The sequence below is a fragment of the Erinaceus europaeus genome, chromosome 8 (genome assembly GCF_950295315.1).
Source record: "Erinaceus europaeus chromosome 8, mEriEur2.1, whole genome shotgun sequence".
Taxonomy (NCBI): Eukaryota; Metazoa; Chordata; class Mammalia; order Eulipotyphla; family Erinaceidae; genus Erinaceus; species Erinaceus europaeus.
Window position 1 is genome coordinate 99,597,533 of NC_080169.1, and position 25,789 is coordinate 99,623,321.

Below are 25,789 nucleotides of genomic sequence, written 5' to 3' on the forward strand. Positions count from 1 at the left end.
AGACAGACAGAAAGAAATTGAGAGGGAAGTGGGAAAGAGAGAGGGAGAAGGAAAGGGAAAGGGAAAGAGAGAGAGAGACCTGCACCACAGCTTCACAACCCCCCTGCAGGTGGGGACCAGCAACTTGAACCTGGGTCCTTGTGCATGGTAACATGTGCTCTACCAGGTGTACCACTACCCAGAAAGTCTTTTTTTTCTATCAACCATAACTAGTCTTCAATGAAAACACTTCCTGTTTTGTTGAGAACCACTTTCAATTCCATAGCAACTTCATTGCATTTATTTTAAATTACACTTGATTTTTTAAAAGATGTACCTATCAACTAATGTGGGGAGGGCCCATAGCATCACTCTGGCACATGCAATGCCAGGGATCAAACTCAGGACTCTATACTTGAGAGTCCAACATTTTTTTCTCAATTTTTTAAATTTCTTTTATTTATTTTTTTAGTTATAAAAAGGAAACATTGGCAAAACTGTAGGATAAGAGTGGTACAACTCCACACAATTCCCACCACCAGAACTCCATATCCCACCCCCTCTCCTGATAGCTTTGCTATTCTTTAACCCTCTGGGAGTATGAACCCAAGGTCCTTGTGGAATGCAGAAGGTGGAAGGTCTGGCTTCTGTAATTGCTTCCCCACTGAACATGGGCGTTGACAGATCGATCCATACTCCCAGCCTGCCTCTCTCTTTCCCTAGTGGGACAGGGCTCTGGGGATGCAGGGCTCCAGGACACAATGGTGGGGTTGTCTGTCCAGGGAAGTCTGGTTGGCATCATGGTAGCATCTGGAACCTGGTGGCTGAAAAGAGAGTTAACATATAAAGCCAAACAAACTATTGACCAATCATGAACTTAAAGGCTAGAATAGTACAGATGAAGAGTTGGGGGGGGGTCCTCCATTTTGTAGACAGCTAGTAGGCATATTTCAGTTATATTCCAAAGGGCCTGTGGCTATACTAGTTTTTTTTCCCTGAGCCTGAAATCTGATATGCAGGTGGATCCAAGTTATTGTCTGGGGAGATGATGTCATGGCTGGAAAAAGGAACAGAAAGCTGGATCAGGGAAGAGAGTAGCTCCTTAATATAGGAAAGGTATAAATATTCTTGACTGTAAACTCCATCTATTTGATTTGGTCTGGGGCCCATATTCAGTTTAGGAGCCTAAGTGACCTCTGCATCCCTGTAGATCTGAGCTCACATTCTGTGGTCATGAGTAGGAACATTCCAAACTGCCTCAATATCAGGACCCATCTTCCTCAGGTGGAGCCTAGAGTATGTTGTCCATCCCCCCTTCGGAGGATGGAACATTCTCTACCGTTGTTGATCCACGTTGAGGGCAAGGTCCTATGGGGGGCCCACAAAGGGTCTATTTTGTTGTTCCTGATAGAGATGACCAGTAACAAGGCGAGAAGGATTTATTTGAGGTCTAGGCCTGAGAGTCCAATGTTTTATCCACTATACCACCTGCCAGGCTGCTTAATTAATTAATTAATGTATTCATTTATTTTTTATGGGAGAGGGACAGGGAAAGATAGAACCAAGAACCACTCCACCATCCATGAAGTTCTAGCTGCTTCTATCTGAGGCCAGGAATGGAACCCAGGGACTCCTGTATACACACCAGGTGCTCAACCACTAATTCAACACCAGCCCCAACAGCTCTGTCACTAAAGAAATAAATAGGAAATGGCTCTCCCTGCCCATTTCTCTCACCCATACTTTAAAAGTTCCCACTCAGATTAGAATTAGGCCGGCAGATTAGAATTCCATTTTGTATCAGGCCCAGGAGAGAGAAAAGGAAGAGAGATACAGATGAGAAGGAAAAAAAGACAATATTTCATGAATGACACAATGAATTGTCCCAGAGGGCCAGACCAGGAGAGGGCAAAGGTCAAAATTCTGATTCATCAACTATACCGAATTGTTTACACACACACACACACACACACCCCAGAACTCTGAATGTTAAAGGGTAAACAGTACTATTTTGAATGTAAACACTTTAGGTGCCATCTATATAATATTTGACCAATTAACTTGGAAACATTCTTCACTGAAAACTTCCAAGTAAAAATAACCAAATAAATGAGAAGACAAGCACGGTCCCTACATTAAGATGATCTGAGCTGGAATCACATTAGCATTATGGTGAAAACCCTTGGAGAAGGCTGAACTTTGGAGCCCAGGACCCCCAAGCAGGAGGGGGGAAATCAAGGTAGGCTTCCCTGGGGGAGGTGATGTGGAAACAACAAAACCTGAAGAACAGTACCACCAAGTGAAGAATGTTCCCCCTGGGAGTGACAGGACCTGTGGAAGGGCAAATGAAGCCTGATTTATGGACTGGGGAACATTTTTCAGGAAAGAAAGAGGGGTGGCAATGGTCTAGGAAGGAAGGAGTGAGACAGTGAGTACAGCGCTAACTCTGAGATTTCTAACTGCACCCAGTGAGGGGACCTGGGCACACAGGGGCATGGCGGTGGGGGATGGGGGTGAGGCATTCAGAGTTCAAAATTAGATTTCTTTCTTTCTTTCTTCCTTTCTTTCTTTTTAATATGCCACTTATTTTATTTTTAATGGGAAGGGGCTACAAAGGGAGAGATGTATGGAGAGACCAGAGCACTGCTCAACTCTGGCTCATGGTGGTGGTGGGGATTGAATCTGCGGCCTCAGAGCCTTAGGCAAGTCTTTTGCAGAACCATTATGCTGTCTCCCCCATATATTTAAAAAGTCATTTATTTAATTAAAAATTTATAGTTATTTGTTTTAATGAGAGCTAGATAGAAACAGACAGACAAGACACCAGAGCTCTGGTTTATGGTGGTGCTGGTGATTGAACCTGGGGACTCAGACAGAGCCTCCGAGCCTTAGGCATACAGTCTTTTGCAGAACCATTAAGCAGTCTCTGCAGTCCAGGGATGAGAATTAGAAAGGGCCAGAGTAGCCTTGAAGGTCCCCACCTACAGACACATGAGGAAGTGTCCCTTTGCAGGAGGCTGTGTGTGTGTGTGTGTCTGTGTGTGTGTCCCAGGGTGTGCATGTGTGTGTCCCAGAATGTGTGTGTGTGTGTGTGTGTGTGTGTGTGACACACACCCTGGGTGTGCATGTGCGTGTGCGTGTGCGTGTGCGTGTGTGTGTGTGTGTGTGAGAGAGAGAGAGAGACAGAGAGAGAGAGATATCTAGGGCTGTGTGTGTTACACAGGATATGCATGGGTGTGTGTCCCAGAATGTGTGTGTGTGTGTGTGTGTGACACCCAGGGTGTGTGTGTGTGTATGTGTGTGTGTGTCTCAGAATGTGTTGACACACCCTGAGTGTGTGTGTGCTCGTGTGTGTGTGTGTGTGTGTGTGTGTGTGTGTGTGTGTGTGTGTGTGTGTGTTGCTCTCAGGTGCACAGCCCGTGACTGAGTCTGCTCTGACCTTGACCTCCCACAGGGGTCGTCCTGGGGCCTGGGGCTGGTGGGCTGGGGTAGGGGGGTCCACAGTCTCTTCTGCAGCTCCAGCTTGAGGAGCCAGTGGGCCGGGGTCCAAGGCGGAGGCGACCGGCCGAGGCTGACGGCGGGAGCGGGGGCAGGGGCGGGTGGAGGTGCAGTGTGGGTGCCAGCCCCGGGGGCCCCGGGTGGCTGCGGCGGGCAGGGCGGGGCGCGGGCGGCGGGGAGGCCGGGCGCTGGGAGCCGGGCGGGGGCGCCGACGCGGAAGTGTGCGGCTCGGCGGGGCGGGCTGGAGGCTCAGCTCCAGGAGACGCCGCTCTGCCCCGCCACCACCGGGCGGCCCGCGGCGCCCTGCACGCAGGTAGGTCCCGCGGCCGCGGCCCGGGGCGCGGCCCCGGGCGCCCCCCGCGGAGGCTGGGCCCTGGGGCGGCTGTGCGCTCTGGAGGTGCCAAACTCCGAGGTGGGAGAGTCGGGTGAGGGGGCCCGATCAGGCTCCCTACTCTCGTTATCTCTCGTGTCTGGGGTGCCCTGCAGCCACCTCCAGAAGACTAGAGGCCCGGGAAGCGGCTGCCAGGAGCACCGGCCAAGGGGTTGGAGGTGGGGTGGTGAGCCCGGATCTTCCCTTCTCGGGCACCCTCAGCTGAGTTCGGGTAAGAGGAAGCGATTTAAAGTTCGTTCCAGGATCTTTGAGATCAGTGGCAAGAATTGAGGCGCAGAGTGAGTGGAAAAGGGATGGGGGAACCAGTAATCCAGAAAAGGGGGTGATGACCCTCCTGGCGGAGAATTGCGGGGCGCAACGCTCGGAGTGAGGGGCATGGAGGGCTCATTGCTTTACGTCCTGCTCTAGAACTGGAGGCAGTGAAGGGTCTGAAAATGAAGGGGATAGGGGGCTGACAGGGTTAATAGATGTGCGGGGATCGCCCCCACCCCAGGGGCATGCACCCCCAGAGTGCGCAGGAGTAGGCACAGCCCGGCTGGACAGAGGCCCGGGGCGCTACCGGCTGGAGGGGGTATGTGGAGGGCAGACCCCATACCAGCGCCCCAGGAAGCGCGGTCTGTCTGCCTCGGGGATGGGGGTAGGAGGGGGCGACCCGGAGGACTGCGCCCCGCTAAGCTAAAGGACCCGGGACCTTTGAGGAGGCAGAGGCCGCAAGCTCCCCTGAACTATCCTGGGGGATTGGCGGGGGCGGGGGGTGGGTCTTGCTTGGTGGCCAGTCTCTTGGCCAAAGCGCTGGGAAACCACCCTCTTTCTATAGTCGAAGGCCAGACTTTGGGGTTTTTCCTCTGCGCCCCCGCTTCCTAGTCTGGCAGTTGGGAGGAAACGAAGAGAGGCGTCTTTCAGCTTCTTCTGCCGCCTGGAGCCTCAGCGGGTGTCCAGGCGCGGCCGCTCACCTGGAGAGACCGGGCCAGGGTAGAGCGGTGGTTGGGGGGAGGCGGGGAACCTCTGCTTTCTCCCTAAATTTTATTTGGAGTTGGGAGGGTGGGGGTCGTGTGTGAGCCAGAAGGACCGAGGAGTAGAGCTGCTTCGCAGAGCTCCCCTCCACCCAGGGATCCTGCCACTCAACTGGGCCCTGGGGCGTTTGTCGGGTTCGCCCCCAACCCCAGGCTTCACTTTTGTAGAATTCACACACATACACACACACAGAGGGCGGGGGGGGGGGGGAGACTGAACCAAAATGTCACTCTGGCACATGCAAAATCAGGGATCGAACTGTGGAAACTCACGGTCACAAGTTGGACGCTCACGCTTGCAAGTTGGACACCCTGCCCACTGAGCCACCTGCTACCTTCATCCTGGGACTTCAGAGCCAGCATCTCCTCTGCGGTTCCTGTGGAAAGGGTTGCAGGCTAGTGCTAAGCTGGAGGTATTCAGACCCCCGAGGCTGAAGACGCTCAGTGGGTGCCCCTCCACCCTATAACCCTGAGTGGCTAGCTGTTGCACCTCCTTTTTAATACCCTCTTTGGGCAAGAAGTAGTAATTTCTTCCTTTCTTCCTCCCTTCCTTCCTTCCTTCCTTTCTTTCTTTGTTTCTTTTTTAGTGATTTAATTTTGATTTTTAGGGGGGGAGCTAGAGAGGGAGAGAGACAAAGAGACACCTGCAGACTTGCTTCACCATTTGTGAAGCTTCACACCCATCCCACACCACAGGTGGAGAATGGGGCTCAAGCCCAGGTCTTTATTCATTCATTCATTCATTCATTCATTCACATTCACTTACTTCTTTTAAAATAGATGGATAGACCACAGCCCTAAAGCTTCCTCCAATGCAGTGGGAGCCAGGCTCGAACCTGGGACACACATGGCAAAGCAACGCACTATCCAAGTGAGCTATGCCACCAGATCCAGAAGGAGTGGTTTCCAAGGTTTTGTATTGAACCAAACACATTGCTAGGTCAGGATGTAGGATTCCTCAACTTCCTCTAGGCCTTGGGCAGAGAAGGGGACCTTTCCCATCTCCCTGCTGGCACATCTGATTTGCCTCCCCCCACCCTCCACCAACCCATTTGCTGGGAGATCATCAGTACCAGTGTAGGGAGGGATCTCAACCGGTAGAGCATCAGACTTGCATGGCTGAGGCTCCAAGTTTGAATCCCAGGCACCAGATGTACTGTAGTGGGGCTGTGGGTTGTCTCTTTCTTTCTCCAGAGAAAATCCCCCCTACTCTCATATTTATAATAAATCTTGGGCAGGGGTAGAGAGCATAATGGTTATGCAAAGAGACTCTCATGTCTGAGGCTTCAAAGTCCCAGTTCAGTCTCCCTCACCACTATAAGCCAGAGCTGAGCAGTGCTCTTGTAAAAAATAAATAAATAAATAGGGGGTCAGGCAGTAGTGCACATGGCACAAAACGCAAAGCCCCCAGCTCCCCACCTGTAGGGGGGGTTTGCTTCACAAGTAGTAAAGCAGGTCTGCAGATGTCTATCTTTCTCTCCCCTCTCTGTCTTCTCTTCCTCTTTCAATTTCTCTCTGTCCTATCCAACAGCAACAATATCAATAACAACAACAACAATAATAATAACCACAACAATGATAAAACAACAAGGGCAACAAAAAGGGGAAAAAATAGTCTCCAGGAGCAGTGGGTTCATGATGCAGGCACCAAGCCCCAGTAATAATCCTGGAGGCAATCAATCAATCAATCAATCTTGAGGGCCCATGGTGGTGCACCTGGTTGAACACACACATTACCCTGTGCAAGGACCCAAGTTCAAGCCCTCAGTCCCTATCTGCAGGAGAGAAGCTTCATGAGTGGTGAAGCAGTTCTGTAGGTCTCTCCCTTCTCAATTTCTGTCTCTATCCAAAAGAAAGAAAATGAAGAAAAAAGAATAGTAAATTTTAAAGCATAGCCCATGGAGGATGAAGCCTCCAGTGCTTCAGGTCACATTCACTGTACCCTCATAGCCAGGAGTTGGTGGCAAGTCATGAGAATTCTATTTGAGGAACCCAAATGTGTGTTCTGTCACCCCCCACACACACACACACACACATTGTGAGTCAGTCTCTGAGCTGTCCCCTGCTACCACTTTCATTTCCCCCTGGGTCTTGTGAAGGCTGATGCAGAAAGGGGGAATTAGCCTCAGTTTCTGGAGGTGAGAGTGGGAGGGGGGAAAGCCCGGGAGGGGCTCCCCTCTTCGGTGTCCCAGCCCTAACGGGTAGGGGACACAGCTCTGCAGACAGGCAGAAGAGATTCAGTGTGAAGGGTTCCTTCACATTTAGCCCCAAAAGGTACTGGGTAGAAGGGTTTAAGGGAAACTAAGGCTCAGTGCTCCAAGGCCAAAGCAGATCTGAAATAACCAATCTGAGGGCTGGCAAATAGCTCACTTGGATAGTGTGTTGTCTTGCCATGAGTGCTGTCCAGGTTTGAGCCCTCACTACATTGAAGGAAACTTCAGTGCTGTGGCCTCATTCACTCTCTCTGCCTCTCTATAAAAAGAAAGGAAGAGAGAGAGAGAAAAGAGAAAGGAAGGGGAGGGGAGGGGAGGGGAGGGAAGGAAATGACAGGAAAGGAAAGGTGGTTGGGCAGTAGCACACCTGGTAAAGCAGACATGCTACAATCTGCAAGAACCCAGGTTCAAGTCCCTGGTCCCCACCAGCAAGGGGCAAGCTTCACAAGCAATGAAGCAGTGCTGCAAGCGTCTCTCTCTCTTTCCTTCTCTATCTCCCCCTCCCCTCTCACTTTCTCTCTATATCCAATAAGTAAATCTTAAAAAAGAAAAGAAAGAAATGGTCTGAAAAATCAAGGGCAAGGCAAGAACCCTCCCTTCCCCACCCCCACCCCCGCCCAGTTTAAGCTCTCCCCTTTTCCCCAGAGTTCACAGCCCTACAGGCCACGGCCTAGTCCATGGTTGGGTAATCATGACTGTTAGAAGATCTTTAACTTGATCAACTCGGATCTGTTCTGCCTCAGTGGAGGCTATCCCTGTGTGAACTCAAATTCTAGTGCCTTTATCAGACAGAGGCACTACAAGTGTTAAGAACAGTTCTTAGGCTAGGGAGACAGCTTGATGGTTATGCAAAAAGATTGTCATGCCTGAGACTCTGAGGTCCCAAATTCAATCCCTGACTCTACCACAAGCCAGCATTGAGCAGTGAAATAATGATGATGGTGTCTGAAGAATTATGGTCCTAAAACCCTTTTTTTTTTTCCTAAGTTTTCACGTGACCCAGGAGGTGGTGCAGTGAGGTACTGCACTTGTGGCATGAGGTCCTGAGTTCAATATCCAGCATCACATGTGCCAGAGTGAGGGTCTGCCTCAAGCCCTCTCCTCCCTCTTTCTCTATCCCCCTCTCTGTCTCTCATAAATGACATGGTGCAGTGCATAGTGTATTTTAATAAAATCTTAAATATTTTATTTATTTTAATGAACTAGATACCAGAGCACTGCCCAGCCTTGGCTTATGGTGGTGTTAGAGATTGAACCCAGGACCTCAGAGCCTCAGGCAGGAAAATCTTTTGCAGAATCATTATGCTGTCTCCCTAGCCCAGACAATATATTGAATTCTCAAGCATGAGTTCAATCCCTGGAATCACATATACCAGAGTGATGATTTTTCTCATTCAGAAGTAAAATCTAAAATTTTAAAATTTTTTTAAAAATACAAAAAATATTTTAAAAATTATTTAAACTTATTATTTAAAAGGTTTTTGTATAATCTTTATTTATTGGATAGAGACAGACAGAAATCAAGAGGGAAGACAGTGATAGAGAGGGAGAGAGACAGAGAGACACCTACAGCACTGCTTCACCACTTGCAAAGCTTTCACCCTGCAGGTGGGGGACTGGGGGCTTGAACCTGGGTCCTTGCACATTATAACCTGTGCACTCAACCAGGTGCATTACCTGGCCCTACCTTATTATTTTTAATGCCACCAGTCATCACTGGAGCTCGGTGACATCACTACAAATCCACTGTTCCTGGTGGCAGTTTCCCCCTACACATTTGATAGGACAGAGATAAATTGATAGGGGTGGGGAGATAGAGAAGGAGAGAGACAGAGTGACACTTGTAGCACTGCTTCACCACTCCTGAAGCTTCCCGAAAGCAAGTGGGGACTATGGCCTTGAACTTGGGTCCTTGCACATGGTAATGCACACTCAACTGGCTGTGCCACCACCCAGCCTCCCCCTCTTTTTTTTCTTTTTTAATATTTTACTTTATTTACTTTTTAATAAAGACAGAAACTGATAAGGAAAGGGGAAACAGAAAGGGAAAAGGGAGAGCTATGGGAGAGGGGACAGGAGAGGGAACTACAATCTTGCTTCCCCATTTGTGAAGCTTCCCCTATACAGGTGGAGACTGGGGGCTTGAACCTGGGTCCTTGTGTACTGGAACATATGTGTTCTACTGAGTCTACCACCATTCAGTCCCACAAATAAATATTTTTTAAAATGTTCTTAATATTTTATTTATTTACTTTAATAAGAGAGAGAGAGAAGGAGAGGGCGAGGGAGAGAGAGAGTGGGAGAGAGAGAGAATTGTAGTACTGCTTCACCATTTGTGAAGATTCTTCCATGCACCACTCAGTTTTGGGTTATGGTGGTGCTGGGAATTGAGCCTGGGACCTCAGAGCTGTAGGCATAACAGTCTTCTGCAGAACCACTATGCTGTATCCCCAACCCCACAATTAAACATTTTTAAAAACTAATTCTTGGGGTGGCATGGCAGTGCAGCGGATTAGGCACACATGGTGCAGGGACCGGTGTAAGGATTCTGGTTGGAGCCTCCAGCTCCCCACCTGCAGGGGAGTCGCTTCACAGGTGGTGAAGCAGGTCTGCAGGTGTCTGTCTTTCTCTCCCCATCTCTGTCTTCCCCTCCTCTCTCCATTTCTCTCTGTCCTATCTAACAACGACAGGATTGACAACAACAATAATAACAACAACAATAAACAACAAGGCAACAAAAATAGGAAAAAATGGCCTCCAGGAGCAGTAGATTCGTATGTAGTGCAGGCACCAAGCCCCAGCAATAACCCTGGAAACAAAAAAAAAAAAAATTACTTGAAAAGAGAGAAAAAAACTAATTCTCAGGTCTAGAAGATAGCTTTGTCAGATAGGAAGAGCTCACAGTTTGTAACACATGAGTGCCTGGGTTCAAGCTCCCAGCGCCACGTGAGTGACTGAACAGTAAAGCTGTGCTATAGTGTCTCTCCTCCCTCTGCTTCATTCTCTCTGTATGTCTCTGCGTGTCTCTCTCTCAATGAAAAAAAAGAGGGGGGGTAGTCTACCAGAGTAATGAAATCACACAGGTGAGAGGTCCCAGCAGCCAAACAAACAAACAAAACAGCACTCAGGCAGGAGATAGCATAATGGTGATGCAAAGAGACTTTCATGCCTGAGGCTCCAAGGTCCCAAATTCAATCTCCAACATCACCATCAGCCAGAGCTGAGCAGTGCTCTGATAAAAATAAATAAATAACTCTCACCCAGTGTTCAAGGGATGGCTCAGTGGATAGAGCACAGAACTTGCATGCATAGAATCCTGGGTTTGATCCCTGATATAGCATATGATAGAGCAGTTCTCTGCTCGCTCTCTCTCTTTCTCTCTCTCTCTCTCTCTCTCTCTCTCTCAAAAATAGATAAATAAGAAGTGGTGAACCCAGTTAAACACACACATTTACATGTGCAGGGACCCGGGTTTGAGCCCCTGCCCCCACCTGTGTTGGGGAGGTGTTTGCTTCTAGTGACTGAGGTGAACCAGATCTAGAGGTGTCTCTCTTTGTCTTTCCTTCTCTATCTTCCCCTCTCAATTTCTCTCTGACCTATCTAATAAAATAGAAACGGGGGCAAAGAAGTGTAGTGCCAGGACCTAGCCCTACCCTTAACCCTGGTGACATAAATAAATAAATTTAAGTGAAAGCCCCCACCCTCACCCCACGAGAGGCTCCACTCAGACACTGTATTTCTACAGTCATTCCTTTCCTGATAGGCCTGCTAGCCCAGAACCCTCACCTGTGTCATGACCCACAGCTATTCTCTGGCATCTGGTTTCACCCCTTTGAGTCAGAAGGGTCCCCAGAGACAGTGAGGGCAGGGGAGATGGGGGTAGCTGGGACAGGGCGCTTCCAGTGTCTGAGGTCTATCAACTGGCTATGTTTCTTTTTTTATAGATTTATTTAGGGTAATTATGAGAATATAGATATATTTAAATATTATTTATTTATGATAAAGGTGATAAATATTAGAGAGAGAGAGAGAGTCATTCAGAGCATCATTCCAGCACATGTGATGCTGGGGATCAAACTTGGGACCCCGTGACCACACATTCAGCACTCTAGCTGCTGAGCACTTCCCTGCCACTCTTCTTTAACATTGTGTGTGAGGGTGTATGAGGAGCAGGAGAGAGAGAGAGACCAGAATACTGATCTGTCGTTTTATGTGGTGCCAGGAATCAAACTGGGGCCCTCACACATACAAGATTGTTTTTTTTCTTTCATTGTTCTCTCTCTCTCTCTCTCTCTCTGTCTCTCATTCTTCCTTTCTTTCACCATGACCTCAAACAGACATTATTTCACTGCTCCTGGGATGGTTTTTTGCATTCTTTTAGAAATAGATTTTCTTAGGGCCAGCAATGCAGCTCATTTGAACAGTACAGCTTCACCGTGTGTATGATCAGGGTTCAAGCTCAGCCCCCACCATACTAAAGGAAACTTTAGTGCTGTGGACTCTTTCTCTCTCTCCCTCTCTACCTTTAAAAAAAAAAAAAGATTTGTTTATGTCTCACTCTGGCACATAGGGTGCCAGGTATCAAACTGGGAACCTCATAGTCGTCAATCCAGCGCTCTAATCACTGTGCCACCTCCTGGGCTGCTTTATTATTCTTTCTAACTTCAGAAGAAGTGGAAAAATAGAGATACCACAGCATTTTTTTTTACAGTGAATAGCATGTCTTTATTCTATTTACATATATTTGTTATAAATATATAAGTATATTTATAAGTATATAAGTATAATATATAAGTATATTATAACATATAATATACTTATAATATATAATATATAATACTTATAATATATAAGTATATTATATATAAATATATAAGTATATTTGTTATAAATATAATGCATTTTTGAAAAGCTTATTTTAATTAACTTGGGATTTATATTAACAGATCAACTTGATTGTTAAAGTTAGTAATAAAGAATATGATCATTTAAATGACAAAAATTTATATAGTGAAATAGTGTGCTCTTATGCTGAGAGGAGGGGAAAAGGTAAAACCTTTAAAACTATATTCAAAGCACCAGAAAAAAATTGTTTTCACAAAGTTTTATATAAGCCATAGGAACCACCAGATATTGAAGTGTGAAGACTCTATAACAAACACAATTCAAAATCATTTTAGAAATTGTGTGAAGCAAGACAGGAAAATTTGTATTTAACACTCTATAGAATTTCACAGTAAAGCATCCCCTGGTGTCATGGTGTTCCCATGTAGCACCGGGGCTCAAACCTAGATCACACTCTAGCATGTGAGCTATCCCTTGGCCCCAGAAAGGCTGTCACTCCCTGAGGCCTGCCCTGAGCCTTTGCATTCCCTTCCTTGCAGAGGAGCTTCTCAGGGATCAAAAGTTGCAGAGAAGTGGGAGAGAAGCGTGTTCTGGGGCAGTTGTGTTCATTCTTGCACTCACCCCCCCCCCCCCACTCACATGCTCAAAAGCCAGTGCCTGGACAAGGCAGTTTTCCTCTCACCTTGGATTGGTCCTCTGCCCCTTTCTTGATGGGGGAGTGGAGTGTGGTGGCTCTCGATGAGACCTCTGACCCTTGCTCATCTACAGTTCTGAGCAGTGGGAACCATAGGAGCTTGTTAAGTGAGGGTATGGTCGACAGGAGAGCCAGCTTGGGGAACTGATCTCAGCAGGGAGAAGAAATTGATCTAAGATCCCATGATTTAGAAGCACCTGGTAGAGCACCTGGTTGCATACACATGCTATCATGGGCAAGGACCTGGGTTCAAGTCCCCAGTCCCCACCTACAGGAGGAAGCTTTGTGAGTGGTGAAGCAGTGCTACAAGTGTCTCTATTTTCCCTTTTCCTCTTGGTTTCTCTGTATCCAATAAATAAATAAAGTATATTTAACAAAAGAAGAAGAGGCATACTATCTACTGCCCAGAAGGTGGTGGAGTGGGTAAGAACTGAACTTCAAAGCATGAGGTTCTGTGGTCCAGGAGGTGGCGCAGTGACTAAAGCATTGGACTCTCAAGCATGAGGTACTGAGTTCTATCCCTGGCAGCACATGTACCAGAGTGATGTCTAGTTCTTTTTTTTTTTTTAATTTATTTCTGTATTGGAGAATTAATGTTTTACATTCAACAGTAAATACAATAGTTTGTACATGCATAACATTCCCCAGTTTCCCATTTAACAATACAACCCCCACTATGTCATTTATCATCCTTCATGGACCTGTATTCTCCCCACCCACCCACCCCAGAGTCTTTTACTTTGGTGCAATACGCCAATTCCATTTCAGGTTGATGTCTAGTTCTTTCTCTCTCTCTTCTCCTATCTTTCTCATGAATAAATAAATAAAAGCTTTAAAAAAAAACATCATGAGGTTCTGAGTTCTGAGTTCCCATAATCTAGAGTAATGATCTGGTTCTCTTCCCCTCTCTTCCACATAAATAAATTAACTTTAAGCATAAGGTGCTAAGTTTGATTCCCAGCATAGCAGATGCCAGAGTGATGCTTTGATTCTCTCCCTCTCTCTTTTTCTCATAAATTAATTGTTTAATTAAAACTTTTAAGTATGAGGTTGGGGGGGGAGAGCATAATAGTTATGCAGAAAGTCTTCCCTGCTTGAGTCCTGAAGTCCCAGGTTCATTTCCCAGCACCACCAGTAGCCAGAGCTAAGAAGTGTTCTGGTTGCTCTCTCAGTATCTTTTTCTCTGTGTCCCTCATTAAAAGAAAAACAAATAAAATAGATACATTTGTGGGAGTCGGGCGGTAGCACAGCAGGTTAAGCGCATGTGGCGCCAAGCGCAAGGACCAGTGTAAGGATCCCAGTTCGAGCCCCCGGCTCCCCACCTGCAGGGGGTTCACTTCACAGGCGGTGAAGCAGGCCTTCAGGTGTCTATCTTTCTCTCCCCCTCTCTGTCTTCCCCTCCTCTCTCCATTTCTCTCTGTCCTATCCAACAACAATGACATCAATAACAATGATAATAATAACTACAACAATGATAAAGCAACTAGGGTAACAAAAGGGAAAAAATGGCCTCCAGGAGCAGTGGATTCATGATGCAGGCACCAAGCCCCAGCAATAACCCTAGAAGCAAAAAAAAAAAAAAAAAAAAACAAGGGCAACAAAAGGGAAAATAAATAAATAATTTAAAAACAAAAAAAAGGGAGTCAGAGGATTAAGCACATGTGATGCAAAGCACAAGGACCAGTGTAAGGATCCTGGTTTGAGCCCCCTCTCCACCTGTAGGGGAGTCGCTTCACAAACCGTGAAGCAGGTCTGCAGGTGTCTATCTTTCTCTCCCCCTCTGTCTTCCCCTCCTCTCTCCAGTTCTCTCTGTCCTATCCAACAACAATGAAGTCAATTACAACAACAATAATAACTACAACAATAAAGCAACAAGGGCAACAAAAAGGAATAAATAAATAAATATATATTTTAAATAGATATATTTTTTAAAGCATGAGGTCCTGAGTTCAATCCTTAGCATCCACTATGCCAGCATGATGCTGTGGTTCTCTCACTCTCATAAATAAATAAATTAGTTAATTTTTAAAAATTGGTCCAGGCAGTGGCACATCTGGTTAAGTACATGTGTTACCATGCACAAGGGCCCAAGTTCAAGCCCCAGTCCCTGTCTGCAGGGGAAAAGCTTCATGAGTAGTGAAGCAGGGCTGCAGGTGTCTCTCTGTCCCTCTCTATCTCCCTTCCCTCTCAAGTTTTCTGTTCTATCAAATAAACTATATAAATAAAATTTTAAAAATTATGAAGTTCTGAATTCAGTTCCCAGCACTGCATATACCAGAGTGATACTCTGATTCTCTCCCTCTCTTTCTCTCTCTCAAATTGATTGACTGGATGATTGCTCAATTGATTGATTGATTTAAAAAAGACATGAAATCCTAAGTTTTAACTCCAACATTGATACTCCAGGTCTCTCTCTCTCACATATTAATTTTTAATATTGTTTATTTATTTATTAGAGGGACAGGAGGGGAGAAAGAGCGAGAAAGAGAAAGAGAGAGAAAGAACCAGACATCACTTTGGTACATGGGTTGCTGGGGATCAAACTCAGAACCTCATAGTTGTGATCCAATGCTTTTTTCACTGTGCCACCTCCTGGACCATTCTCACATTAATTAATTAATTAATTAGCATGAATTCCCAATTTGAATGTCCAGCATTGCATATAACAGAGCAGTTGGCCCCTCCCCTCCATTAATCACTAGCACTCACCCCACCTGCCACAGGAAGTATCTCGCCATCAACTTACTGATACCCCTGCCTCTCTCTTCCCCCTCAGGTTGCTCTGCCATGAACCATCCAGCCCCTAGGGCCCCGCCGCCGCCCCCCCGCCGTGTGCGGCTGAAGCCTTGGCTGGTGGCCCAGGTGAACAGCTGCCAGTTCCCTGGGCTCCAGTGGGTCAATGGAGAAAAGAAATTCTTCTACATCCCCTGGCGCCATGCCACGCGGCACGGGCCCAGCCAGGAAGGAGATAACACCATCTTCAAGGTAAGCCCACCAGACACCCCCCACTCAGCTCACACTGGCCTTGTCCCAGATGCCTTGCTGCAGGGGACCCCAGGCCTAAGTGCAGGGAACACAGGCATAAGACTACACAACTCCACCATTCCAGCAGTCTGTCTGTCTGTCTATCTCTTTATCTCTCTTTTTTTGAGAGTAATAGAGATAGAGATGGAGAGGAGAGACACCTGCAGCACCATTTCACCATGCATGAAGCTTCCCTCCTGCAGGCGGAGCCTTCACACATGTTAACATGTATATCCTATGTGATCAACTACCATGCAGCCCCGAAAGATTGTTTTTTATTTTACTTTATCTTATCTGTTTATTGCCGCCAGGGTCATCACTATGGCTTGGCACTAGCACTACAAATCCACTGCTCCTGATGGTCATTTTTTTCACTTTATTGGATAGGACAGAGAGAAATTGAGAGAGGAGGGGAAGGGAGAGAGGAAGAGATAAGACAGACACCTGAAGACCTGATTCACTGCTTATGAAGTGGACCCCTTGCAGATGGGGAGCCGGGGGCTTTAACCAGGATCCTTGTGCAAATGCTTGTGCTTAACTGGGTGTACCACTGCCCGGCCCCCTATTGTACTTGGTAAATAGTTTCACACAGAGGAGAGTTGCCTAGAAGGTGGCACAGTGGGTGAAGTGTTGGACTCTCAAACATGAGGACCTGTTAATAAGTAAGAAGCCTTCTTCTTTCTCTTCATGGTGTGTAGTATTTCATTCCATGGGCTGGCCATACTTCCTCTGGCCCCATTGATGGATATTTGAGTTGTTTATGTCCTTTGCCTTTATAAACAGCACTGTCCCAGTGACGAGCCTTGCACGTGCAACATTTTCTGTATCAGTTTTCATGATATCCCATGTAAGGCCACCAGTCCCATTTTACCTTGCTGTCAGGTGGCCTCTGTGAGGTCAAAGCAAAGGGGAGGCCCAGGCAGTGGCCCACTGAGTAGAGCAAACATGTTACCATGCACAAGGACCCAAGCCCAAGCCCCTGGTCTCTACTGCAAGGGGAGGGGGGCTTTTTGAGTGGTGAAACAATGCTGCAGGTGTCTCTCTTCCTCTCTCCCTCTGTTTTCCCCTTCCATATAGATTTCTCTATACATATCCAATAAGTAAACAAAAACTCAACCAAAGAATAAAAAGGCAAAATGTGGGGGCTTAGAGTGTTACGTGGAAAACTAAGAAATGTTACATATGTACAAACTGTATTTTACTGTCGACTGTAAACCATCAATTCCTCCCCCTCCCCCCCAAAATAAAGGGAGAGGAACTGCTGGGGAGCCGCAGTTTTCATATAGGTCCAGCCTGGCTCCAACCCCCAAGCTCATAGGCACCCAGGCTCCTGGTGTCCCTGCACAGCAGCGCCCCCTGCCGGCGAAGGCTCCTGGGGATGACCGCCTGTCTTCTCTCCCTGCCCCAGGCCTGGGCCGTGGAGACCGGCAAGTACACGGAGGGGGTGGACGAGGCCGACCCCGCCAAGTGGAAGGCCAACCTGCGCTGCGCCCTGAACAAGAGCCGCGACTTCCGCCTCTTCTACGACGGGCCCCGGGGCATGCCGCCGCAGCCCTACAAGATATATGAGGTCTGCTCCAGCGTCCCCGCACCCGCAGGTATCTCCTGGGCCTGAGCTGCCAGCACAATGGTCCCGGACAATGGGCCAGGCGACAGCACTGTTATTGGAATGAATGAATGAATGAATGAATGAATGAATGAATGAATGAATGAATGAATGAATATTGTCAAAGTGAACCGGCCCTGTCCTCTGAGCCCATGCTCTTTTTGTTTTTTTTAGGACTTTATCTATTTATGAGAAAGATAGGAGGAGAGAGAAAGAACCAGACATCACTCTGGCACATGTGCTGCCGGGGATCAAACTCAGGACCTCATGCTTGAGAGTCCAAAGCTTTACCACTGCGCCACCTCCCAGACCATGAGCCCATGCTCTTTTAGCAACTGGCACTCTCTCTCTCCCTCTCCCTCTCCCTCTCCCTCTCCCTCTCCCTCTCCCTTCCTCCCCTCTCATTGATACATTCCCGTTTTCCTCTCCTCTCTCTCTCTCTCTGCAGAGTCCCAGCCCAGTGAGGAGTACACATTTGGTGCTGAAGAAGAGGACGAGGAGGACGAGGAAGAGGTGAGCAGCTTCTGTTGTTGGAACAAACGAATGCATGAATGAATGAATGAATGAATGTTATCAGAATGACTCTGCCCTGTCCTCTGGAGCCCGCTGCTCTCTTTTGGGGACTCAGAGAAAGGCACTGGCCCCCTCCCCCCACCTACTCCCAACATCTGGCCCTCAGGGCCGCTGGGCCTTAGTGGGTGTACTACCTGCAGAGCACAGATATGGCTACTGAGGCACCAGCTGGGGAAGTGGAGCAGGGCTGGGCCTGCACCCCCTGAGGCTGGGGGAGCGAGGGGGTGGGGGGCACATGCCTGTGACTCTCACCTGTTATGTCTTTTTTAAAATTATCCTTATTTATTGGACAGAAACAGAAGTCAAGAGGGCAGAGGGAGATAGAAAGGGAGAGAGAGACAGAGACACCTACAGCCCTGCTTCCCCCCTGCAGGTGAGGACCTGGGGCCTGAACCTGGGTCCTCGCGCACTGTAACACGTGCACTCAACCAGGTGTGCCACCACCTGGCCCCTCACCTGTTATGTCTTTACCATCAGAGCAACCTAATAATATCTCTCTTTGTCTCTGTCTCTGTCTCTGTCTCTCTGGCCTCCCTTCAGCTCCAGAGGATGTTGCCAAGCCTGAAACTCACAGGTGGGGTGGGGAGGGGGTGTGGTGGGGACCTGGTATGAGGAGAAGCTGGGGTATCATTGGTATCTGGGGGGGTGCAGGGTGGGGGCTGGGGTTAGGCGGCCAGGGGGGAGCAGTACCCACACACAGAACATTAACTCCACTGCCCCCCCAAATCTCCTTCCCCTGCAGATGCAGCACAGCCCGGACCTCCTCTGGCTCCTTACACTTTACCCAAAGAGGAGGTCAAGTGGCCACCTGTCCTGGTCCCCCCTGCTCCAGACCCCAGGCTCCTGGTCCCTGACTCCGGCCACCCCGGAGGCTTCGGGAACCTTCTCCCTGAGGACCTGCCGAACCTGCAGCCTGACCCCATGGGCGCCAGCCTGCTCTCCACGGGTGACCAACCCATGCCCGACCTTCTCATCAACCCCCACATGCTGCCCCGTAAGGATGGTGGGAGGCAGTGCAGAACTGGGCAGGGCTGCCGGGGTGCAAGGAGGGTGGAGGGAAAGCAGCCACTCAGGGACCCTCTGCCCGTAGTGACCGACCTGGAGATCAAGTTTCAGTACCGGGGACGGCCACCTCGGACCCTAACCATCAGCAACCCCCACGGCTGCCGGCTCTTCTACAGCCAGCTCGAGGCCACGCAGGAGCAGGTGGCTCTCTTTGGGCCGGTGAGCCTGGAGCAGGTGCGTTTCCCCAGCCCCGAGGACATCCCCAGCGAAAAGCAGCGCTTCTACACCGGCCGGCTGCTCGACGTCCTGGACCGGGGGCTCCTGCTGCAGCTGCAGGGCCAGGACCTGTACGCTGTGCGCCTGTGCCAGTGCAAGGTCTTCTGGAGTGGACCCTGTGCCAGCACGGCCCAGGGCTGCGGCCCCAACCCCATCCAGCGGGAGGTCAAGACCAAACTCTTCAGCCTCGAACATTTTCTCAACGGTGAGCACCCCACCCACCCTGAGCTGTCTATCTTGGCCCAGATTCCAAGTTGTGACTGGACGGGGCTTTTTATTTTTTCTTTGAGCTAGGTATATCTATTTTTTTAAGTTTTATTTATTTATTAATTCCCTTTTCTTGCCCTTTTTGTTTTATTGTTGTAGTTATTATTGATGTCATCATTGTTGCATAGGACAGAGAGAAATGGAGAGAGGAGGGGAAGAAAAGGGGGGGGAGGAAAGATAGATACCTCAGACCTGCTTCACCGCATGTGAAGCGACTCCCCTGCAGGTGGGGAGTCCGGGACTCAACCGGGGTCCTTGCACTTTGCGCCACGTGCACTTAACCCTCTGCGCTACAGCCCAACTCCCGAGGTATATGTATTTTAAAAAATATTTTATTTATTTATCCATTCATTTATGGGAAAGATACAGAGAAAAATAAGAAGGGAAGGGGAGGTAGACTTGGAGAGACAAAGAAAGACACCTGCAGCACCGCTTCATGACTTGTGAAGCTTCCCCCCTGCAGGTAAAGACCAGGGGGCTTGAACTCAGGACCTTGCTCAGGACCTTGCGCATGGTAGGTAACATGTGCTCAACTGGGTGCATAGGTCTGCAGTTGTTTCTCTTTCTCTCTTCCTCTTAATATTTTTATTTATTATTATTATTGAGTAGAGACAGAGAGAAATTGAGGAGGAGGAGATAGAGAGACAGAGAGACACCTGCAGCCTTGCTTCATCACTTGTGAAGCTTTCCCCCTATAGGTGGAGACCAGGGGCTTGAACCCGGGTCCCTATGCACTGTAATCTGTATGGTTAACCAGGTCTGCCTGGCTCCTCTTTTCCTTTCTATTTCCCCCTTCCCTCTTAGTTTCTCCCCTATCAAATACAATTAAAAGGGAGGGGGGTAGCCACTGGTAGTGGTAGATTCATAATGCTATCATCAAGCCCTAGTGACAATCATAGTGGCAATAAAAATAAATAAACAAATAAATATCTGCACTACTTCACCACATAGGAATCTCCCCCCCCAAAAAAAAAACAAAAAAAACAGCACAAGTAGGGATTGGGGGCTTGAACCCAGGTCCTTGTACACTATAAAATGTACGCTCAGCCAGGATGCCACCCCCTGGCCCCAGCTAGGTATATCTTTAGTACACATACAAACATTGCTGTCACATCAGCAGAACACTCAGATGTGTGCAAAAGTAGTTAAGCTCACTAATTTCATAGTTTGCTAACATTCAATAATATAGAAGTTGTACACGTATCTTCCTTTCTGTTCTAATAAATGTACATAGGTCACAATAGGAGGATAGAATGCATTTGATTTATCAGGCTATTAGCTTCATTTGTTGATTTAAACTTTTTTGTTAACTTCTTTATTGGGGGATTAATGTTTTACAGTCAACAGCAAACTACAGTAGTTTGTATATGCGTGATTTCTCAGTTTTCCATATAAAAATTCAACCCCCACTAGGTCCTCCTTTGCCATCCTAGGACCTGAACCCTCCCCATCCAGAATCTTTTACTTTAGTGCAATACACCAAAGTAAAAGACCAAGTTCTGCTTAGTGTTTTCTCTTTTCATTGTTGGATAGAACAGAGAGAAATGGAGAGGGGAGGGGAAGACAGAGAGGGGGAGAGAAAGATCCACACCTGCAGACCTGCTTCACTGCTTGTGAAGCAACTTCCCTGAATGAATATGGGGAGCTGGGGGCCCAAACCAGGATCCTTATACTGGTCCTTGAACTTTGCGCCACCTGCGCTTAACCCGCTGTGCTACCGCCTGACTCCCGGCGAATTCACCATTTTTAATAGCTGAGTAGTATTCCATTGTGTATATAGACCACAACTTGCTCAGCCACTCATCTGTTGTTGGACACCTGGGTTGCTTCCAGGTTTTGGCTATTACAGATTGTGCTGCTGTGAATACACAAATCAGATTTGTCAATCTTTTTGGATGGGTGTGTTTGTTTCTTTAAGATATATCCCCAGGAGAGGAATTGCAGGGTCATAGGGTAGGTCCATTTCTAGCCTTCTGAGAGTTCCCCAGACTGTTCTCCACAGAGGTTATACCAACTGACATTCCCACCAGCAGTGAAGGAGGGTTCCTTTGTCCCCACACCCTCTCCAGCACTTGTTGTTGCTCACTTTTCTGATGTATGACATTCTCACAGAAGTGAAGTAGAATCTCATTGCTGTCTTTATTTGCATTTCTCTGACAATCAGAGACTCGGAACATTTTTTCATATGTTTGTTGACCTTTTGGATCTCTTCTGTGGTGAACATTCTGTTAGTATCTTCTCCCTGTTTTTGGATGGGGTCACTTGTTCTTTTTGTTGCTGAGTTTGATAAGCTCTTTATATATTTTGGTTATTTGCTTCTTCTCTCATGAAGAAAAATATAAAAAATCTCCCATTCTGTAAGAGGTCTTTTTGTTTGGGTGGTGGCTCCTTTTGCTGTGCAAATTTGATGTAGTCTCATTGGTTTATTTTTGTTTTAGTCTTCTTCGTAATTAGACTCTTATCATTGAAGATGGCTTTAAAACTTAGATGGAGGGAGCCGGGCGGTAGCGCAGCGGGTTAAGTGCACGTGGCGCAAAGTGCAAGGACCAGCATAAGGATCCTGGTTCCAGCCCCCGGATCCCCACCTGCAGGGGAGTCGCTTCACAGGTGGTGAAGCAGGTCTGCAGGTGTCTGTCTTTCTCTCCCCCTCTCTGTCTTCCCCTCCTCTCTCCGTTTCTCTCTGTCCTATCCAACAAGAACAACAACCTCATCAACAACAATAACTACAACAACAATGGAAACAACAAGGGCAACAAAAAGGAAATAAATAAATACGTCTTTAAAAAAAACCTTAAAAAAAAAAAAACTTAGATGGAAAAGAGCTCTGCCAATATTTTCCTCTAAGTATTTGATAGTTTCTGGTCTAACATCCAAGTCTTTGATCCATTTGGAATAACTTTTGTGTTTGGTGAAATACAGTGGTTCGGTTTCATTCTTCTGCATGTTTCAACCCACGTTTTCCAACACCATTTGTTGAAGAGACTCTGCTTTCCCCCTCCACTTAACAGTCTGGGCACTTTCATCAAAGATTAGATGTCCATAGGTGTGGGTAAACATTTCTTTTTTTGTATTTTTATTTTCTTTATTTTGGATAGAAGGAGAAATTGAGAGAGAAAGAAAGACACCTGCAGCACTGCTTCCCCCTGCAGGTGGGGGCTGGAAGCTTGAACCCAGGTCCTTGTGTATGGTAATGTGTGTACAACCACCCAGCCCCACCTTTTATCCTTTTTTCTTTTATTGGGAGGTTAATGGTTTACAGGACAGTTGCTGTCACATGTGTACAGCTTCCCAGCTCACCATGGTAGGTGAAAGCCCCCTCCCTTCACCCCTTTCCCTGAGGAGGGGCTCTTGATATCACCCGCAGAGCTCATCCTGTTCCAGAAGGGCCACACAGACACCCCGCCACCATTCGAGATCTTCTTCTGCTTTGGGGAGGAGTGGCCTGACCGCAAACCTCGAGAGAAGAAGCTCATCACCGTTCAGGTACCCATGCCTCCCCCCCCCCCCCACACCCCCCCCCCCCCCACACACACACACCCAGCTCTGCCTGGGCTTGACTTAGGGGAAATCCTGAAAGGTTAGCCCTTGACTCTGGCTGAGGTGCAAGGCCTGCTGGGAATTTAATGTAGTGGCCAGAGAAACATGGAGGCCCCAGGACAGCCCACACATAAGTAGTTGGGGAAACAACATAATGGTGATGCAGAAAGACCTTCATGCCTAAGGCTCCCGAGGTCCCAGGTTCAATCCCCAACACCTGTAAGCCAGAGCTGAGCAGTGCTCTTGGAAAACAAACAAAAACAGTAAGGAAGGGCTGGGGACAGAGGAGATAGCATGATGGCTCCACAAAAGACTTCCATGTCTGAGGCTCTGAAGTTCCAGGTTCAATCCCCAGCACCACCAAAAGCCATAGCTTTACAGTGCTCTCTTTTATCTACCTATCTCTCAGTATCTCTCTCACCAATAAAAATATTTTAAAGAAAGCAAAGGAAATCAGGGGCTGGGTAGTGATACATCTGGTAGTGCACATTAGCATGTGAAAGGACCTGAGCTCAAGCCCCCAGCCCTCACCTGCAGTGGGGAAGCTGCACAAATGGTGAAGCAGGGCTGCAGGTGTCTCTCTCTCCCTCTTGATCTACCCCTTCCCTCTTAATTCCTGTCTGTCTCTATTCAAAATTAATTAAATAAATATTAAAATAGTAAAAAACTAAATATTTTAATATCTTTATTTTTTCATTTGTTAAGGTTAAATTTAAACATTGAGAGAGGAAGGGGAGAGAGATGAAGAGAGATACTGACAGCACTCAAGCTCCCCCCCTGCAGGTGGGGACTGGGAGCTTGAACCTGGGTCCTTGTGTGTGGAAATATGAGCTCACCCTGGAATGCCACTGCCTGTCGCAAAAACTGAGTCTTAAAAAAATGTAATAGGGCAAGGATAGATAGCATAATGGTTATGGAAAGAGATTCTCATGCCTGAAGCTCTTAAGTCCCAGACTCAGTACCCTGCTCCACCATAAACCATATCTGAACAGTGCTCGGTTGAAATTATTATCATCAAGAAATGGAATAGGGAGTGGGGCGGTAGCGCAGCAGGTTAAGCACATGTGGTGCAAACCATAAGGACCTGCGTAAGGATGCTGGTTCGAGCCACCGGCTCCCCACCTACAGGAAGAGTCGCTTCATAAGCGGTGAAGCAGGTCTGCAGGTGTCTTATCTTTCTCTCCCCCTCTATCTTCCCCTCCTCTCTCCATTTCTCTCTGTCCTATCCAACAACGACATCAAAAATAACTATAACAATAAAACAACAAAGGCAACAATAGGTAATAAATAAATAAATAAATATTTTAAAACAAGGGAAAAAATAAATATTTAAAAAAATGGAATGAAGTCTTGGTGCAATCGATGTCCCCTTCCTGGTGGATGCGGTTCCCGGCACGCCCCCTGGTGGATGCTTGAAAGAACAGGCTGGATCTGTCCGCCCTGCCGAGGTGCTCCTGGTCCTCTCCCCTCTTGGCCCCCGCAGGTGGTGCCTGTGGCAGCTCGCTTGCTACTGGAGATGTTCTCTGGGGAGCTCTCCTGGTCAGCTGACAGCATCAGGCTACAGATCTCCAATCCAGACCTCAAGGACCGCATGGTGGAGCAGTTCAAGGAGCTGCACAATATCTGGCAGGCCCAGCAGCGGCTGCAGCCTGTGCCCCAGGCGCCTCCCGTGGCTGGCCTTACTGGTGGCCCTGCGCCCTGGCCCATGCACCCCGTCGGCATGCAGTAGCCACGCTTCAGGCCGCGACTGGCCCGCACATCCCCGGTGCTGAGCTGGACTTCTGTGCAAATGCCCGACTGGAAGGTTCAGTCTGCATGAATTTGGGCCATGTAGGAGAGCCACTGAGGTCCAGGTTCTCTCTGTGGAACTTTCAGGAAGCAGGAAGCCAGGCTCTGGAGGAACTTAGTCCCACCTCCTAGGACCAATTCAGGTTTGGCTTTCTCACCTTTCTCCTCCTGAACTAGACTAGTGAGAGCTGAGGCTCCACAGCAGGTGTTTAAGGCTGGCAGCTCCCTCTGTTCTTGAGTTTGAGAAGCTGGGGTAGAACATGGGAGTGGATGTATTTTTTTGACTAATAAATGTAAAACAAAAAATAGACTCAGCTGTTTCTCTCTGTCTCTTTTTTGTTTTTGCCTCCAGGATTATCACTGGGGCTTAATATGAATCCACTGTTCCTGGGGCCATTTATTTCAATAGGACAGAGAGAAATTGAGAAGGGAGGGGAAGATACGGAGAGAGAAAGATAGAACCTGCAGACCTGCTTCACCACTTGTGAAGCAACCCCTTTGCAGGTGGGGAACTGGGGGCTCAAGCCAGGATCCTTACACTTTGTACTATGTGAGCTTAACCGGGTGTGTCACGGCCCAGTCCCCTTTCTCTGGTCTTTCCAGCAGTGGTTGTTCCCAGGCCTTACTTCTCAAGCCAGTTGTACCCTGTTCCCCTGACACCTGCCTTCAGCTCTGCTATCTGGGACCGGGGCGAAGAGAAGGCCTTCCTTCCAGGCTGATGAGTCACAGGGCCCTGTGTCAGCACTCACCAGCCTAACTTGGCTTTTCAGGAGGAAGCTGGCTCAAGCAAGGGTGTGGATTTTGAAATGTGTAGTTTAAAATCCTTCCCAAGTCAGAAGCTATGAAGGGGGAAAGGGGAAGACAGCATAATGGTTATGCAAAGAGACTCTCATGCCTGAGGCTCCAAAGTCCCAGGTTCAATCCCCCACACCACCATAAGCCAGAACTAAGCAGTGCTCTGGTTAAAAAAAAAAAAAAAAAAAAAAGGCAAACTATGAAGGGCTGATGTGTTTCAACTAATTTGGGACCTCTCATTGTCATGTTTTTATTTTTATTTTTATTTTTATTTATTCCCTTTTG

At 47.8% G+C, this 25,789-nt stretch overlaps 1 protein-coding gene across 3 annotated transcripts; it reads left to right on the plus strand.

The window, feature by feature from the left end:
* Window positions 1-3,646: 3,646 nt before the first annotated feature.
* Window positions 3,647-25,019, plus strand: IRF5 (interferon regulatory factor 5). Of its 3 annotated transcripts, none has more exons than XM_060196541.1 (9): window positions 3,647-3,790; window positions 15,410-15,618; window positions 17,066-17,255; window positions 17,712-17,776; window positions 18,377-18,410; window positions 18,579-18,830; window positions 18,927-19,075; window positions 22,749-22,867; window positions 24,405-25,019. In XM_060196541.1, exons 2-9 carry the CDS (start codon window positions 15,421-15,423, stop codon window positions 24,691-24,693), a joined length of 1,296 nt encoding a protein of 431 aa, XP_060052524.1. In that variant the 5' UTR covers window positions 3,647-3,790; window positions 15,410-15,420; the 3' UTR covers window positions 24,694-25,019. The 3 variants fall into 3 exon arrangements, with proteins under 3 accessions (XP_060052524.1, XP_060052522.1, XP_060052523.1); XM_060196539.1 differs by having other exon boundaries at window positions 3,648-3,790; window positions 18,927-19,322; XM_060196540.1 differs by lacking the exon at window positions 3,647-3,790 and adding an exon at window positions 3,936-4,079 and having other exon boundaries at window positions 18,927-19,322.
* Window positions 25,020-25,789: the final 770 nt, after the last annotated feature.

Coding starts and splice junctions, on each gene's coding strand:
- IRF5 (XM_060196539.1), top strand. CDS start 15,421: ATGAACCATCCAGCCCCTAGGGCCCCGCCGCCGCCCCCCCGCCGTGTG. Junction 18,831..18,926: donor CAACCCCCACATGCTGCCCC/GTAAGGATGGTG, acceptor CTCTGCCCGTAG/TGACCGACCTGGAGATCAAG. Junction 22,868..24,404: donor AGAAGCTCATCACCGTTCAG/GTACCCATGCCT, acceptor TGGCCCCCGCAG/GTGGTGCCTGTGGCAGCTCG.